At 36.7% G+C, this 15,748-nt stretch overlaps 1 protein-coding gene across 1 annotated transcript in view; it reads left to right on the forward strand.

The window, feature by feature from the left end:
• PCLO (piccolo presynaptic cytomatrix protein) overlaps positions 1 to 15,748 on the forward strand; it is a 388,529-nt gene that overhangs the window by 299,890 nt on the left and 72,891 nt on the right. Inside the window, exons 14-18 of the mRNA XM_075722389.1 lie at positions 1,542 to 1,753; positions 6,257 to 6,307; positions 7,225 to 7,355; positions 8,975 to 9,001; positions 12,669 to 12,762. Of these exons, the coding sequence (XP_075578504.1) occupies positions 1,542 to 1,753; positions 6,257 to 6,307; positions 7,225 to 7,355; positions 8,975 to 9,001; positions 12,669 to 12,762 (515 nt within the window). The remainder of the gene's footprint in view (positions 1 to 1,541; positions 1,754 to 6,256; positions 6,308 to 7,224; positions 7,356 to 8,974; positions 9,002 to 12,668; positions 12,763 to 15,748) is intronic.

The raw sequence follows: 15,748 nt of genomic DNA on the forward strand, positions 1-15,748 counted from the left end.
TTTTGAAGGGGATTCCCTTCTAGTCAATCAGCACCATGACTGCAGACTCTAATCATGGTTATTAGTAGTATCTAATCTAACTTTGAACCAACATCCACCATCTTACTAGTAATGCAGCCCTTCAGCAAGCTCAGTGCATATTAAGAGAGTGTTTTACTCAGCTTCTCAGGGGTCCATTCTGAGTTCTGTGGGTTTGTGGCTGCTCTTTTATCAGTCAGTGCACAAATTACCTGGATTAAATCCTCCATTTTTTGACCATCTATCTCTTCTCAGCTATTAATATGCTTACTATCAAGCTACCTTTTGTTGAAAATGCATGTTATTGATATTAACTGAAAGCGAATACTGAATCTGATAGAGCTTTGAGGCAGAGCTACCCAAAATTTTTTTCTTAGCAGATCAAAAACACCAAAGGCATTCATAGACACTGAAATTGGGTTTTGAAAGGATAGAAGCTAGAATGCATAATATTTTTTATTAATGGAGAAAACTCAAAATGAGAAAGAACAGAAAAAAAAGTAAATTCCCCCATTCTTGCAGGCATGCTTCCTCCTAGTCTAGCAATCTTCTAGTCACTTCTGAGCTGGAACAACTCTGTAGAGTCCCTTCTCATTGCCAAGCCAAGTCTTTCTTGCCATGACCTCCAAGGTTTCGCAAACTGTTGGTACTTTGGAAAGGAGCAATCTCCATTCCCTCTAGAAAGATAAACCAAACACAGCCTACTAGGCAGGATAAGGCTAATGTATTGCCTTAAACCTCTCGTACTTCTGAGAACCTGGGAAGCAAGCTGAGCCTAGTAGCCTTTTAACTCTATACACTTCAAGGCACATATGAAACTTACTTGATCTCATTTCTCTATTAAATGGAGATTGCCATCTACAAAGGGTAGATTCTCCCCACTCATTGCCAGGCAGCAGGGAGGGCAATTAGACTCCTACCACAGATGCCTTACGTAGCTGTGCGTAATAAGAAAAGATGAACCAGGGCTTTTGCTCTTCATTTGTTTTAATTTTATTCTGCTTTGATTAATTTGTGGTGCTGAAGTTTTGAGCTCATTTTCTCTTTATTTTTGTATAAATTATCTCAGGAGCAGAACTCAGTTTTATTGAATGTCCAGTTGATTAAAAAAAAAAAAAAAGTTGAGATCGCAGCTTGTTACAACAAAGTTCAGATACTCGGTGAAACTGGACCAGTTCCAAACAGTGAAAGTTAACACAGGCCAGTCTTTAAAACCATAATTTGCTCCAGTATGATTCAGCATGATCAGCAAGGCCTGTTTTTCTTCAGCCGGAGAATAACCTCAGAAATCTTGTGAGATGAGTAACACTAGTTGACAGAGTGTTGAGTAGAAAGATTGGAATTGGGATGTTGATGTTGTGGGTGAGACATCTACTTTTTATAGGTTGTCTTTTGCATCTTCACAGTATACAAGCAGATGATAAGAAAATTTGTGAAGATCATTGTCCTGTCCCTGTACCAATGCAAGATGGATATGAATGTGCTAGCAATTATCAATACAAAGCTCTCTTGCTTTAATCCAGTAGATAAAGCGAAGTCGCCAGGGGTGGATCCCAAGCAGCTGGCTGCGGAGCTCCAGAAGGTTTCTCTACAGCAGTCGCCTCTGGTTGCTTCCTCAGGAGCGGAAAAGGGATCTCATATTCATTCTGGAACCACTTCTGCCACCTCCAGCGCTGTTCCCAGCCCTGGTCAGCCTGGTTCTCCTTCAGTGAGCAAAAAGCGGCATAGCAGCAAGGTAAGAAAATTCTCAGTTATGCAGCAATAACATTCTGATGACAAGAAGAAACTGCCTATTTATCTTCTGTAGTGAAGCAAGAAATCACAGGACATATTGATGAATTCATTTCCATGACAGTGATGACTATTACTGTTAAGATATAGAATTTGGACACAAGGAAAGGAGATTATGCGATTTATCCAAGGTCATAAAAGATTGATCCCTCTCTGAAAACAGATTTCTTACACTTAATAGTATTGGTTTTAAACAAAATAATTGCCCTTTTCCTTCATGGTTGCTGTTGCTTTTTAAGTGCATCCTACATGATGGTGAGGTACTAGTTCCACAGAAGAAGCTGATATTACTAAGACCATAATTTCCCTCTCTGTACTAAGCTACTGTTGGAAGTGTTACAAGCTATGAATAATCATAGCAATATTAAGCATTTCCCTGAAAGCCAGGGAAAGAACGAAAAATAAATTTACCATCAAAATGTGTTTTGTCACTAGCTAATTCCTGTGAACTTGTTAAGCATAATTTCTCATTTTCTTTGCCACATCCTGTCTGTTTCTCAGCTGAACTTCTTTCTCCTTGTGCACGCACCTGCACAGCTGGAAAGGGCAGAGTGGGAATTTAGTAGCATTTTTTCACAGTTGAAGCTGGAAACTAGATCATAAAGTCATCTGTCATATTTTTGCATTTTGCATCAACAAAGTTAACACCCAAAGTGAAACTCAATCCCATGAAGACTGCATTTGCTTAAGCAATTTGCAAGATAGCTAAAGCTGATTGCTATCCTGAATACACAGTTTCTTACTGTCTTACTATTGGAAGCAAAGCTTCACATTGCAAACAAGATGCTTTCTAGATATTTATTTCTCTGTATCTTTATTCCTTCTTGGGACTGTCAGGTTCCTACTGCATTATTGTTATGTTTGTATTTTTGTGCTGTTGAAGCTATGACTGTGTTTTGAACTACAAATGCATTACATACCGTACAAACAAAAACCAGCAAATGGTGCCTGCTCATTTCAGATAGCTCCTCAATTCGCTTACATCACTTTCATGTGAGGGAAAACACAAAAATCTCTTTCATCCAGAAGTTTAGCAAAAACTGTAAATATATTTATTGATCAGTTTGGTTTGGATAATAATTCTGTCTTGCCACAATTCCCATAGACTTTTTATGAACTAATTCAGGTATATGATGCACAAGTTAAATCTGTATGTCAAGATTTACTGCACCTAACTTTAGGGATCTGGCAGAATTACCTAATCATCAGGTTAATAGTTGGTTCCATTACACCTCACTTTGGATATTGTAAACATCTACCTATGAACTAGTTTGCCATGTACTTTATGTTTACTAATGAGAATAATGCACTTCTGAAGTACAATTCATGAGACTGGATGAAACCTGCCATTGATGTGCATGCACTGCATGGAAAGGAGAGGGCAGGGCTCTTCGAGCAGATGTCACTATCTGCACTGAAACCCCTTTCATTTGGTTAGATGACTCACACTCCTAAATTCACTGCAAAGTGTATGGAGATCCATAAATCCTTGATGTGCAGTGTATCCTGGAGAGGTGCTTCTCTCTGTCCACATGAGAAGACTGGGTTCCCAGCTTTGGCACTGTAGTAGGTCACCTAAAGTTAGATGCATAAATTTCATTTCCTGCTTCACAGAGGATTTAGTAATCTTTTATGAAAATTCAGCTGGAGGCTTATAAAGATGAAATAAAAAATTATTAAAATTAATGCCTTTATGTAGGGGATGCAAAAGTTAAAAATAATCAGGTAAATGTTTAAAACATTCTTTGATTATTTCTGAAAATCACGTTGAGAGGCATTTCTCTTACAACAACCATAGCTGCTCTTGACTTGTATAGTTTCTGTTCATTGACTGCAGGCCAAGTTTATAATGGTGTTGAGCTCTCTTAGAAGAGAAAGCTACCACTCATCCTTTCTGGACTGGCTTTTTGCCTTGGGCTGACAGCATTTCTAGGCAGGCTGCAGCCTGGTCAAAGTATTATGACAGACTAAATACCCAAACTGCCTAGATCTTGTTTTTGCTGCTGTTCTTATTTTTAGCAAGTAAGATCTTTTTTCTTTTTTTTTTTTTTTTAAGCTTTTTGCATAGAATATACACTCTAGAAACATTGTAAGAGTCTCTGGTATTCTGCAGTGCCAATTCTCTCATATCTAATGTTTTGTCCCGTTACTACAGAGAGTGATAGTGCATAACATCAGAGCCTGGCATTAGGAAGTTTCACATCATGGTAATGACAACCTTCTCCAGCAGGTGTGATGGCATTACAAAGCACCGGCTTTTACACAGGGTGCGTGAGTGCGTGCAGGGAGTATCAAAAGAAATAAGAGTGAAATTAGATTAGCTATCACAGGAGAGATTTAACCTTTGGGAGCCTTGAGCTGACTATACTCTGTGCAGACCTGTTTCTTTTGTAATGTAAATGCATGATCATTCTATGGTGCAGATCGCATGCAGAATATAAATGCCCTGTAGAAACATTTAATTGTCTTTGTATCTTAAAGAATGGGTTGTTTTTCTAAATCCTCAGATCCTTTAGCTCCTAGAGAAGTCAGCAGTGAAATGCTTTTCCTTCTTTTCAAATTAATCCTCACTGAGGCCATGATAAAGAAAGATACTTGTTTGCATCCCTGCCTTTCAATCCAGATCCAGCTTCAAAGTTGGCCCAGCTCTGAGCTGGGGGTTTGACTAGATGACCTTGAGAGGCCTCTTTCAGCCTAAATTATTCATGTTTCTTTGAAATATTTGGGTAGTTCTTCATGGTCAGTTTTAAATCAGCTGACATCAGAGAGAAAACAAAATATTTAATATGCTGAATCACAGCCTTGTAAATGAGTATAAAGATTTAACAATGATATCAAAACATAAAAATGCGCATTTATTTTTACAGACAAGTAGATGAAAGCAAAGTAACCACACGCCCAAAGGGAACTCCACTTCAGCCACCTTTGGAAGTCCCCACACAAATTCAGCATGCCCATTCCCTTTTCTCTGAACTCCTTCTACATTATTCGTCCTAACACATTCTCTATTACATGATATTTGGGGTGAACAGACTCATTATTTTTGCTATTCAAGCTTCTGAAAAATCAGAGCATTTAGACTATCCAGCAGTGATTTTGTAGATGCAGCACAGCTAACTCCATGTTCCGTGTTATTTTGTAGCATTGTCAGTATTGTCAGTGCTGGTATAGATCGGGGTCGGAACTGTTAAAGTATACTAAAATCCATTTGTAGAAGTAAAGTATGGGAAATGTAAGCCATTTAAGCCCTGCTTTGAAAGTTTGCATGATGCTCAGGTAAGTCCCTGTCTTTGGCAAAAGGAGTGAAATTCTCTGTTTGAATATTCTTTCAAGGACCAAACAAGTTTTAGGAGTACTTTGCTGTCAATCTAAAATATCACTTAAGATTCAGAACATTTTATAAACTATTGATGATCTATTTTAGCTGTTAGAGGGATTACACTTCAAAAGCTTTGTAAGGGACCAAGAAATTAAAAATTTTCCACAAGAATTATTTTTGAGATGCACATGCATTTCCAGAAAAATTAGAAGGTAAGGTAAAGCATGTAAACCAAACAAAAATAAGGCAGCACAAGACAGTGAATATAACTATATAACAGGCAGGTGTGGGCTGGTTTTCTCCCTTGTTTTCTGTTGCATTAGTGTTTCACTGGGATTTTGCTGGTTAGTTCTGAAACAAATGGTGGTCTTATTTTCCAACTACTAACATGAAGGAAGACAAAGGGGAAAAAAGACACCGAGCATTTTATTGCTTTTGTCAGCAACCTAGAGAAGCTCAGCAATAGAGACAGAGAAACAGGCAAGATTATACAGCATTGTGAAGGGGAGGACAGAAAATTTAAATTTCATGTCATGAAGGTGTGTGGAGGAAGTGTTGTAGCTGAACTGATTATCAGAAAACACAGAATAAAGCAAAAAATATTGTATGAGATGGCTTGCAATTGTGAACTCCACTTACACACATCACTCATTTTTAGTACTATTCTTTCCACTCTTTCTACCTGCTTTCACCTAAACTCAATTTAAACTGCTGTAACCTTTGCCTTTCAATAGAAATATGGCTGTGTTGTGCTTGACGTGGTATTTGGTTTCTCTTTGCAACATTCACTTTTTTTGTGCAGGGTTAATGCTATATGTCTCTTCCTCCCCATGCCTCCCAGTGTGACCAATCCACTCAGACTGTAAAGACTTTGGGGTTCAATTTGTCTGATCCTGTACTTGCACAAAGGCTGATCGGAATGGCTGGGCTGGACTTTAAGGGCTACCATAACTATTAGTTTGAACATACAAATTGGAGACAAACAGTTTTTAAAACTATGTGGCAATACAGCAGTATAAACAACACCTGATAAAATGTTAACTTTGAAAATCTATTATTTCCAGTGTGCATATGTGTATATTTGTGAGTGTGTGCCTATGTATTTATTTATGTATTTTGATCTGGCAGCCCACTGAAACTACAAAGTCTGCTTCCCATCCAATCACTGGAGAAATTCAGGTAAATATGTAGGTTTTGCTGTGTAAATTGTTGTTGCTACTGGCTGCATTTTTCTGATGTATAAATTTACAGAAAATAATCTCCATTAACTGATTTCTTATTCCACTCCAACCCATTGGAATGTCACTCATGTAAGTCAGTGATAGATCTTCACCTCTGTCTTTAATGTTGGCTTCTGAAATACAAACAGAAGAGTGGAAAATGCTACTGTTGCTGAAGGAGCTAAGAAAGTAGTGAAATTCATTCTAATCTTTAATCTTTGGGCACTTATTGTGGTTTACTTCAGAAATTCCCAGACTCTCTACGTTTAAGCAAGGCGGTTGTGGGTTTCTCATAGTGCAGTGCATTCATTTCCATGCAATGCCAGGTTTGTGGTTCTAGTTTTCTACTCTAGTTTGTTACTCTGTTTTTTAAAAGCAGTGGAACTAGGAGTAGCAGAATAAATGAAGCCTAATTTCCCATAGATTTCTGTCTTTTGTTTCCTTAATTCACCCCCCTCTCCTATACTCGTACTAAGGGTCTTTCCATAGTATTATAACATCCTTCCTGGGCTTGGGCTCCAGGAAGTCATAATTTGTGTAAGTCTTGCTCAATAAGATGGCTGTTGCTCAGAATAATATCAAGGGTTCAGATTTCATAAGCTTTTTCCTGACTGGAATAGTTCAATTCCTTTTTTTTTTTTTTCCTCACAACAAATATTGACAGACTTTGAAAGAAAAATTTGTTTCAAGATCCAACATAATCATCTAGCACCTCATTCTAGTCAGGAAATAGAGACAGAGACTTCTGAAATGTGTTTATTTCCACCAAAGTAAAGGTCTAAAACTCATTTTATTCAAAGGATTTTGGAGAGGTATTGAATCAATTATGAAGTAAAAATAACAAAAGATCTTACTGTGTTTTAATGCTTTCTCTAGCTTCAAATCAACTATGACAAACACCTTGGCAACCTTATCATACACATTCTTCAGGCAAGAAACCTTGCTCCCAGAGACAACAATGGCTATTCTGACCCCTTTGTTAAAGTTTATCTTCTTCCAGGGAGAGGGTAAGTCTAGGAGAAATTTTAACCTGAAATTTCTTTTAATTTGGGTTTGTTACTTGTCACTAATGAACAGAACTGAGAATTATTGCTAGAGAAAATCCAGGTACAACATCAGAAAAAATGCTGGATTTTTAATAGAGAGCCAGATCCTATTCCCAGGAGAATGTGCATACTTTGCTAATGACCTCAGGGACATCTTGATTGTTCCTGTAGATTTAATTTTTTTTTCATGTTTCCATTTAAAAATTCTAATACATGAAAAATCATGTATTAAAAGAACAGCAGACTCTCCTGAAATGTATTAAATATGTGTAATACATTCTATAATGTAGAAAGCTACATGTTAAGGTTAAAATAGAATTGTTGCTTCAGCTCAAGACATTTTGAATTTGGGACGGTTTTGCAAATGTGCAGAATTACAGTATCTGAGATAAATTTAAGGTCACAGTATAATACCAAAGGTGAGAAATACTAGACAGAAAACATTCATTCCATGTGATTTTTTTTATTACTTTTTTTTTAAGAGCTAAGATGTGATTTTAGAAATTCTGGTAATTTTGTATCTACTGACTATACAAATCACTAATCACTTTTTCACAGATTTTTTAGACTCTGTAATTACAAATAGTTCATTAGTGTTTCCTTTAAAAGATATGTTTCTGTATCAGCAATATTATAACTGGTTTGTGTGCCCTAAAGTTACAGAATGTTATACGTATGTATAAATATACATGTTTATAATAATCCTGCTGACTTCAGTGACACAATAATATATCTAAAGCTGATGGATCAGTCCTTAGATTGCAAAGAAAATGCCTGCAAACTTCTCTGCTTGTGTAATCACACTCACCCTAAAGGACTCTTAGGCTAAGACCATGCAGCTAAAAGTCTGTATTTCTGTTCTATTCAGAGTAACAGGAAAGCGGATGCTCAGGTCACAGTTGAGCATTTGGCATACGGACAAGCACCACTAAAAGCACATGAATGGTACAACTGAAGGCATGTGTATTCTTTTGTAGTTTGCTAATTCAAGCTGCGCAGCATTCAATATTATTCAGTGGCACTGGGCCCAAAACTATTACTGAATATAATGGGAACAGGTCCTAAATATTGAGGGGTTTTTAATGCACCTAAGAGTCTTGTAAAATACTTGTAAAATCAGTCTTACTGGGAATTTTGCAGGTACGTTCACTGATGTAGAAAGAAGGCTTTGAACTAGAGAGACGTTCACCCTGCAGAGGTCTAACCCAGATCCAAGTATAGGTTTAAACTTGTGGCCATGTTATGAAAAGTTTGGATTTTCGTTTTGTTTGGGTTCATTATTTAACACAAGGCAAAGTTACAGTTTGGCATGCAACTTGGGGGTTTGGGAATAATGAAAATGAAGAGCTTCTCAAGAGTGCCAGAGTTGTTTCTGAAAGCAGAAACTTGAATTGCCACTGAATATCTTTTATCTGTAGTTCAATCCATACTAGACTTCTTATTCTTCTTAATGCCTCTATTTCCTTTGATTCCGATACTAGAAACTAACCATTATTCACATGTATTCTTTCATCTCTGTTCTCATTTTCTTTCACACTGCTTCCTCTGTGTTCCTAACTCTGTAAATGCTGGGTATGCAGGCAAGTCATGGTTGTCCAAAATGCAAGGTAGAGTGTACTATCTTCCAATTTTCTTCTTTCATTTTTGTATGCGTGCATGATATTACAATAGACCTGTGCATTGAACTATAGATTTCTCTTGAGTTTTGATGACACACGATTGCAGCATGGTTTTGCTGTTCATTCTTTAATGAATCCCATTTCCAGGTTTGAACGAACTGGAAACAAGTTCCTCAATGCAATAATATTCTAGGGCCAAACTCTGATGACAAACAAAATTTCTTTAGAAGTCTGGAAAAATTTAGTTCAGAGATATCTAAAAATCCATTCTCATTCACTGAAAGTTGCAAAATAATTAACTGTGAACTTGTATCAAGATTTTGAATGGTATTACTGCCAAGAGAAACAGGCACTGTTTGGAAATGAAATGGACTATTTTTCTCTCTACACCTTGGACAATGTATAGACATTAAGGCAGGCATAATTCTAGATAATTGCCCAGCTGGCTTTAAAGCTGCTTGACCACATAAATGGCTATTTGTGGTAAACAAAGTTGAATTTTTAGTTATTGAAATACTAGTGCTTTGTTTGTCCTGGATTTGGAAACACAAGGCAAAACTCCATTCTCAAGATAATTCAGCCCTAATTCTAAATTTGTTTAAAAGTAGAAACCTGACCAAACAAGTCAACAGATGAAAATTAATAAACAGTTGTTCTCTATTGTCAGCCTGTTTCTTCATTAATAAAATTATTTAATGAATGTGTTTAAATGCTACATTTTATATGCAGTTATTCTATTATAGTTTTTTCATTGTATTTTCATTTTTATTATGTATTAAAAAACTATAATTAAGGAAGCATAGACAAACAATAAAGAAAAGAGTAATGCAGTTTGTATATTTTTACATAGCATACTCCGCGAATTTCAAGTGCAAATTATTTCATGCTAGGTTTATGAATGCATTTTATTAAAGCATTAATCACGATTAATGATTAATTAATTGATCTGTTAATCTGTCAATCACAATTGTTGGGGGGAAGGTGCATCAGAGGTATGAAGTTAATATATTTGCCAGATCCTTCCCTTCAGCAGTCTAGAAACCTTCAGCTGCCATCCAGCTTGGCCTGGGTCTGCACCTCCTTAGAAGTGGTCAAGGTCTCCTGCTTCCCTCTGAAACAGATCCAGACCGTAGGTTTCATGAATGTGGGCTACCACCACCCTTGCCAGTTTACATCCAAATACTCTATGGCCTTCAATGGAAAAACTCCAGAGTTACCATGTTAACTTTTGTCACTGCCAGCTCTGAAACTCAACACTACATGAAATACCTTCTCACATATTTCTGAAAATAATCAGAAACTTTGAAAAGGTGATGAAGTTGTAATACTGTAAAAGGAAATCCAGGAAAGGAAAGGGAGTATCTGGGTGTCATTTTCTTGGTTGAGTGCACAAATGGTCCTTTCCTACTTTCTTCAAAAATATGAAAACATATCAGTTCCTCAAAAACAGTAGATCATATGACATTTAGACAGGCCCAAGCTGTATAACAGTAACCTGGCTTAGTTAAGGTAAGAAGTAAGTGGGTTATTCTGGGTGTAGGAGGCATTTAGATAAGTTAATATTTCATTAATAGCTGATCAGAATAGAGAATTTGAGGAGTACTGTGAGCCCAGAGAGAGAGACAGATGCTGCCAGCACAGTGGTCACTTGCCCCTGTCCATGTCTCCTTATGGGTCAGTCAAATCTCATTAATAATTTGAGTGGTAGGGATGCTTTTCTCAGATCAGAGAGTGGGAAGAGAAGGCTACTGAGGGGCTTAAAAAAATTAAGTGCATTACTGAATAGGATTTGCCATCAAAATCTAGTTTCCAAAAGGATTAGGTTTTGTATTTCAGCTTTTCTTCCAAGATATGCAAAGAAACAATCTTGTGTGAGTTTCTTTTTCATATGCTCTTGGTCCCCCTAGATTTTAATTCATCCTTTTCTTACTGACATACAAGAAAAAAGAAACCTCCTTTTTTTTTTTCCAAAAATATACCATTGTATGTTGTGGCTGACAGAACTGGTTGAACTGTGGAGAACTGTTGCTTTCTTCTCATAAGCAGAGGTTGATAGGTACTTTGTTTCACAGATTCCAATGCCTTTCACTTTTTTCGATAAACTGGAACCATGTTTGGATAAGCAAGTGGATAGCATGTTTTGCAAGAAAATAAAAGGAATTGCATAGAATGACTAGAGAAATCTAAGAGCTAAAATAATTGCAAGTCCCTTTCATTAAAAGATATCAGTCTAGTAGGCAGCTTGGATATGGCCACCCCCTTTTGGAGAATAAGGCTCCAGAATAATTAGAGAGGAGCACTGCACAGTAGAATTGTTTGTAGAGTGAAACTGCTGGTGCTGGAGACCCAACATTAACATATATGTGTCAGTAAAACACGCATCTTTCACATAACCTTAATTCAGACCTGCTGCAATCATGCATGGTACACCATCAGTGACTAGCTGATTAAACGAGCCCCTGGAGTGCATCTTCTGAGTTAATCTCATATGAAAGGAATCTAGTTCATTAGCTCTGAGACCATGCCACAGTGTGAACCAAAATACAGTTCAATCAAAAGTCGCAAGTGAGAATCAAGAGAACAGCACACTACCAAAAATTAATGTAGGGGAACCATAAGAGAGTTTAATAAGGCAGATACAGGTCATTCTGTGGCATTTGGCCTTAGAGCTGGAGAATAGTCTGGGAACATTTAATTTAGTAATAGATATAGCACATAGGTCTTGTAATGTATGGGAGGTTTGAACAGAAGACAAAGGGCAGTTGACTTGCAGACTGGCAAAAAGAGGTTCTTTACCTTATATCTTGTTGGGTTTTTAAAGTATTAAAAGCTTGTCATGTTCTCCTACCCATCTCTTTTGAGATTTCCATTAAAATGTATATTAAATTAAAATTGGAATGGAAGCAAATCTGACATCAAAGCTCACAGAGATAAATGAATCCATATTCTGTTAAAGGTTAGTGTATTGCTTTCTCCATACTGAGGCAATACCAAGTACAACAGAAAGCACTACCAGTTCTTTTTTAAAACAGATCATGCAGTCAAACTTTTTATTCTTGGCTATTGATAAAAACAATCATGAGCTTGATGCACTTCTATGTTTGTTTCCAGTACAGTTAGAGGTATAGGCAGAGAACAGGATCAATAAGAAATCAGTGTTTCTGTCATTAACAGGATATTAGTTACCCCATGGCATTCATTAAATGTTCTTGTGAGATGCGACTCCTGTAATTAGAGACTGTAACCTATAAATATAATGGATTCATGATACTTTAAAGTGCTAATAGGAGGATGGTCTTGGAAAAGAAATCAATGCATTATCAATTCAATTTATAATCAGAGCCCAACACCTACGATGAGAGAACAAAGCGTATCTGCATGTGATGGCTGATGCTTTATGTTAAAATGGCTGTAGGCAGGGCTAGCCTGCTGAAGAGTCAGAAGAAAATGTTTTAAAAGACCATTGCAGGAAAGCATGCTAATGAAAAAAACCCAAAGGCTGTTACTGTCCTCTTGTAAGCCTGATTGTTGCAGAAATGAAGGGTGCAGTTCTTTTCTTTTTCTGGTTTTTGGTTTGTGGGTGGTTTTTTTGCATTAGAACTGAAAGAAACAAAAGATGGCTAATGTAATGTTTCCTTCCTTTGTTCAAATTCAGTGCTGAGTACAAGCGGAGAACTAAGTACGTACAGAAAAGCTTGAATCCCGAGTGGAATCAGACAGTCATTTATAAAAATATCTCCATGGAGCAGGTGCGTGACTGGTAGTACAGTTCAGTGCAATTTGCTGCTTTATTGTTTGTATGGTCTGCAGTGCTCACTGTGAAGGGAGCAGTGCTACTGGCAATTCCGTGAACCACTGTAAAACCTTGCCAAATTTAGGGGCAATTTGGAACTATTTCCTTGCCTCTGACAGAGCTTACTGTATCAATACTCTTTTCTTGTCCCTTCTACTCATAAAAATGGTAATTTGTGGGGATTACACTCATAATCATGTCATAAGTACAGATGTGGCAATTTAAAAAACGATAGCAGAATACGGGGAGGGAATAAATTAAAACATAAGTTTCTGAAGTAGATGCAGAAATCACTGTCACTCTTCATTCCAAAAGCCATGCAAGCTCACACAAAACACAGGTCCTACCATTTTCTTATTCAAACATATGTATAAACGTATATATGTATATATGCCCAGAGAAGTAGTGGAGGCCCCATCCCTGGCAACATTCCAGGCCAGGCTGGACGGGGCTCTGAGCACCCTGATCTGGTTAATGTTGTCCCTGCTCACTGCAGGGGGGTTGGGCTGGATGGCCTCTAAAGGTCCCTTCCAACCCAAAGCATTCTATGATTCTACGATTCTATAGGGTTAACTGCAGCAGTACATAACAATTGAGTCCTCTTTTTCTCCATCTCCCCCTTTTAAAGGGACTTTTTACCATTTGAAAAAAAGCATAGTGAGCAAAATGATGATTAGTCCATTTGTTTAAATTATGAAGTATATTTTATTGAATAATGTATCTGTACACAGTCCCAAATCTTTTTGCCTTTCTTAGTGTTTTGTTCTTGATACTTTCAACTTCCTTTTTCAAGCCCAGCTATCTTTCAGTACTTCTTAAAAAAGCCCAGAATAATCAGACTCTTTAGTGAATAGATTTCCCAATGCTTTTTCATGTACTTCTCCAGCACAACACCAAGACTTCAATATTATCTTCCTAACTTAAAATTTGGTTACTCATTCTTCTTGTTCATTGAGAGAAACATAGATTAAGATACTAATTTTTTCATGGAAAAGACCCATTCCTACAGGGAGACTTGCATGGTTGCTTGTGGAATCTACACATCTGAATTTAATAGGCAGTAGCTCAGATTTACTTCAGAGGTACCCTGTTGTATGTGGAGGTTATGGTTTGCTGGGTTTTACATGCTGTTTTGTGTAGGCTTGCATAAATGGTAGCTCATTGACAGTGCAAGCATCAGAAAAAAAAAACTGTGATATTCGTCTAGCTGCAATATAAACCCTGGGTCTTCTGGGTCTTGTGACAAGGTTTGGTAAGTCTTGGCAATATTTCCAAACTGAGCTTTCCATTTAAGAAAGGCTCTTCTGTTTATTTAATTTGCTTTTAGGTTCTGCTGTGACATTTCACAGAGCTCTCATTAAGAGTGTTTGGGTATTGGACATTCAATGACTGGTGATTTTAAATTGGATAATGATCTTAGTCTATGATTTCTTGGACACAGATTTTTATGTCAGAAAATCTAGTAACTTTGATGTCAGTTTTTTGACCATTATTTGATGGAATTTGCCTTTAGGTTGCATATAGAATTCTTTGAACCTTTGCTTTCTATTTGCAGATCTCCTCCTTTTCCCTTCCTCTGAGACTGTTATGCAGTGCTTATGATTATAAGTGTGTAAGCTTCATTTAAGCATGTTGTATATTTTGTCCTCTTGTCCCATAGAAGTGTGTGCAGGGAATAGTGTTTCCATACACAGCTTTCCATGGCTTGTATCTACTGGTAAGATACCGCTTTGAGTGACTGTTCTCCTATAAAATTCAGTGCCCTGCCTTAGAGAATATACAGTAAAACACATTTCTAAATTGCCAAATAATTCCATGCTGATGATAAGTACCCTCTACAGTTTGAAGAACTATCAGCTTGCAATAGTATATTGTTTGTACTCATAACCCTCACAAATGGATATTTCAAAACAGTTAGGAATATGAAAAGAAGTACAAGACAATAATCGTAATAGACTGGGAATCAGAGTTCTGATCACCAAACAAGCAAAACTGCACCATACACTAAGTCATACAGAGTTAGCAATCATACCCGAAAATAAATTAGTGAATCCTTATAAATATTATTTCTTCAAATAAGCACTTTGTTTCCCTCCATCTAAGCATGTGTTGCTTGCTGACAGCAAATAAGTATTATTAAATATTTCCTAATATAGTCCTTTTAACGTCACTGTCTAGACTTTAGCTGGTTGTACAGTTTTTCATTTTCCTTTTCTCTTTCATAACCTAGCTGAAATTAAAGTGAAAATAATTAAGGGAAATATATCACTCTTTGAAATGAAACAGACTTTTTCAAGGTCAGAATGATTAGTTTTATCACGTAGCAAATTCTACTTTGACAGCTGGAGAAAAAATAAATTAAACTGTGAATATTTAGTAATTTAAGGGTTTTTTTAAGTAATAAAGTGGGTATAATGACAGTTTGAGAGGAAGGCCAAGTACACATATTAAAAATATTGTATAATAATTGCTAACTCAAGTCACATACCTACTCAGAGCATGAAAGAAAGCATTAGAATGATTTAAGGAGAAGATGGTAAAAGAAGTAAATTCTGTTGCTGGTCAGGCTGTTGGTGTAATGCATGACCACAATATAAGGTGTGGCCTTATTTGCTTCAATTTCTTACTTGTCAGAAAGGAGATAAAAGTATTTCCTTAAATGATCGATATAATTAATTAAAGCTTGCTGTAGCTCATGTCGATAAATTGAAGGTAATATATTTAGAAAGAGTAATATTTTCAAATCCTTGAGTGATGTAGGAGCCTATGTCTTATTTCCAAAAGTAAGAAAAGCTTTCTTATGAATCAGCAAGGTGTTGGTACCTAAATCTTACTTAGTATCTTGGACAAGAGAAAGTTAATTTTCTAAGTGATCTAGCAAAAGTCTTTTTGTCCTCCCATGTACTGAAGTACAGCAATATAAAGAGTACAATAAAATGTTA

This window comes from Pelecanus crispus, chromosome 1 (genome assembly GCF_030463565.1).
Source record: "Pelecanus crispus isolate bPelCri1 chromosome 1, bPelCri1.pri, whole genome shotgun sequence".
NCBI classification, from domain to species: domain Eukaryota; kingdom Metazoa; phylum Chordata; class Aves; order Pelecaniformes; family Pelecanidae; genus Pelecanus; species Pelecanus crispus.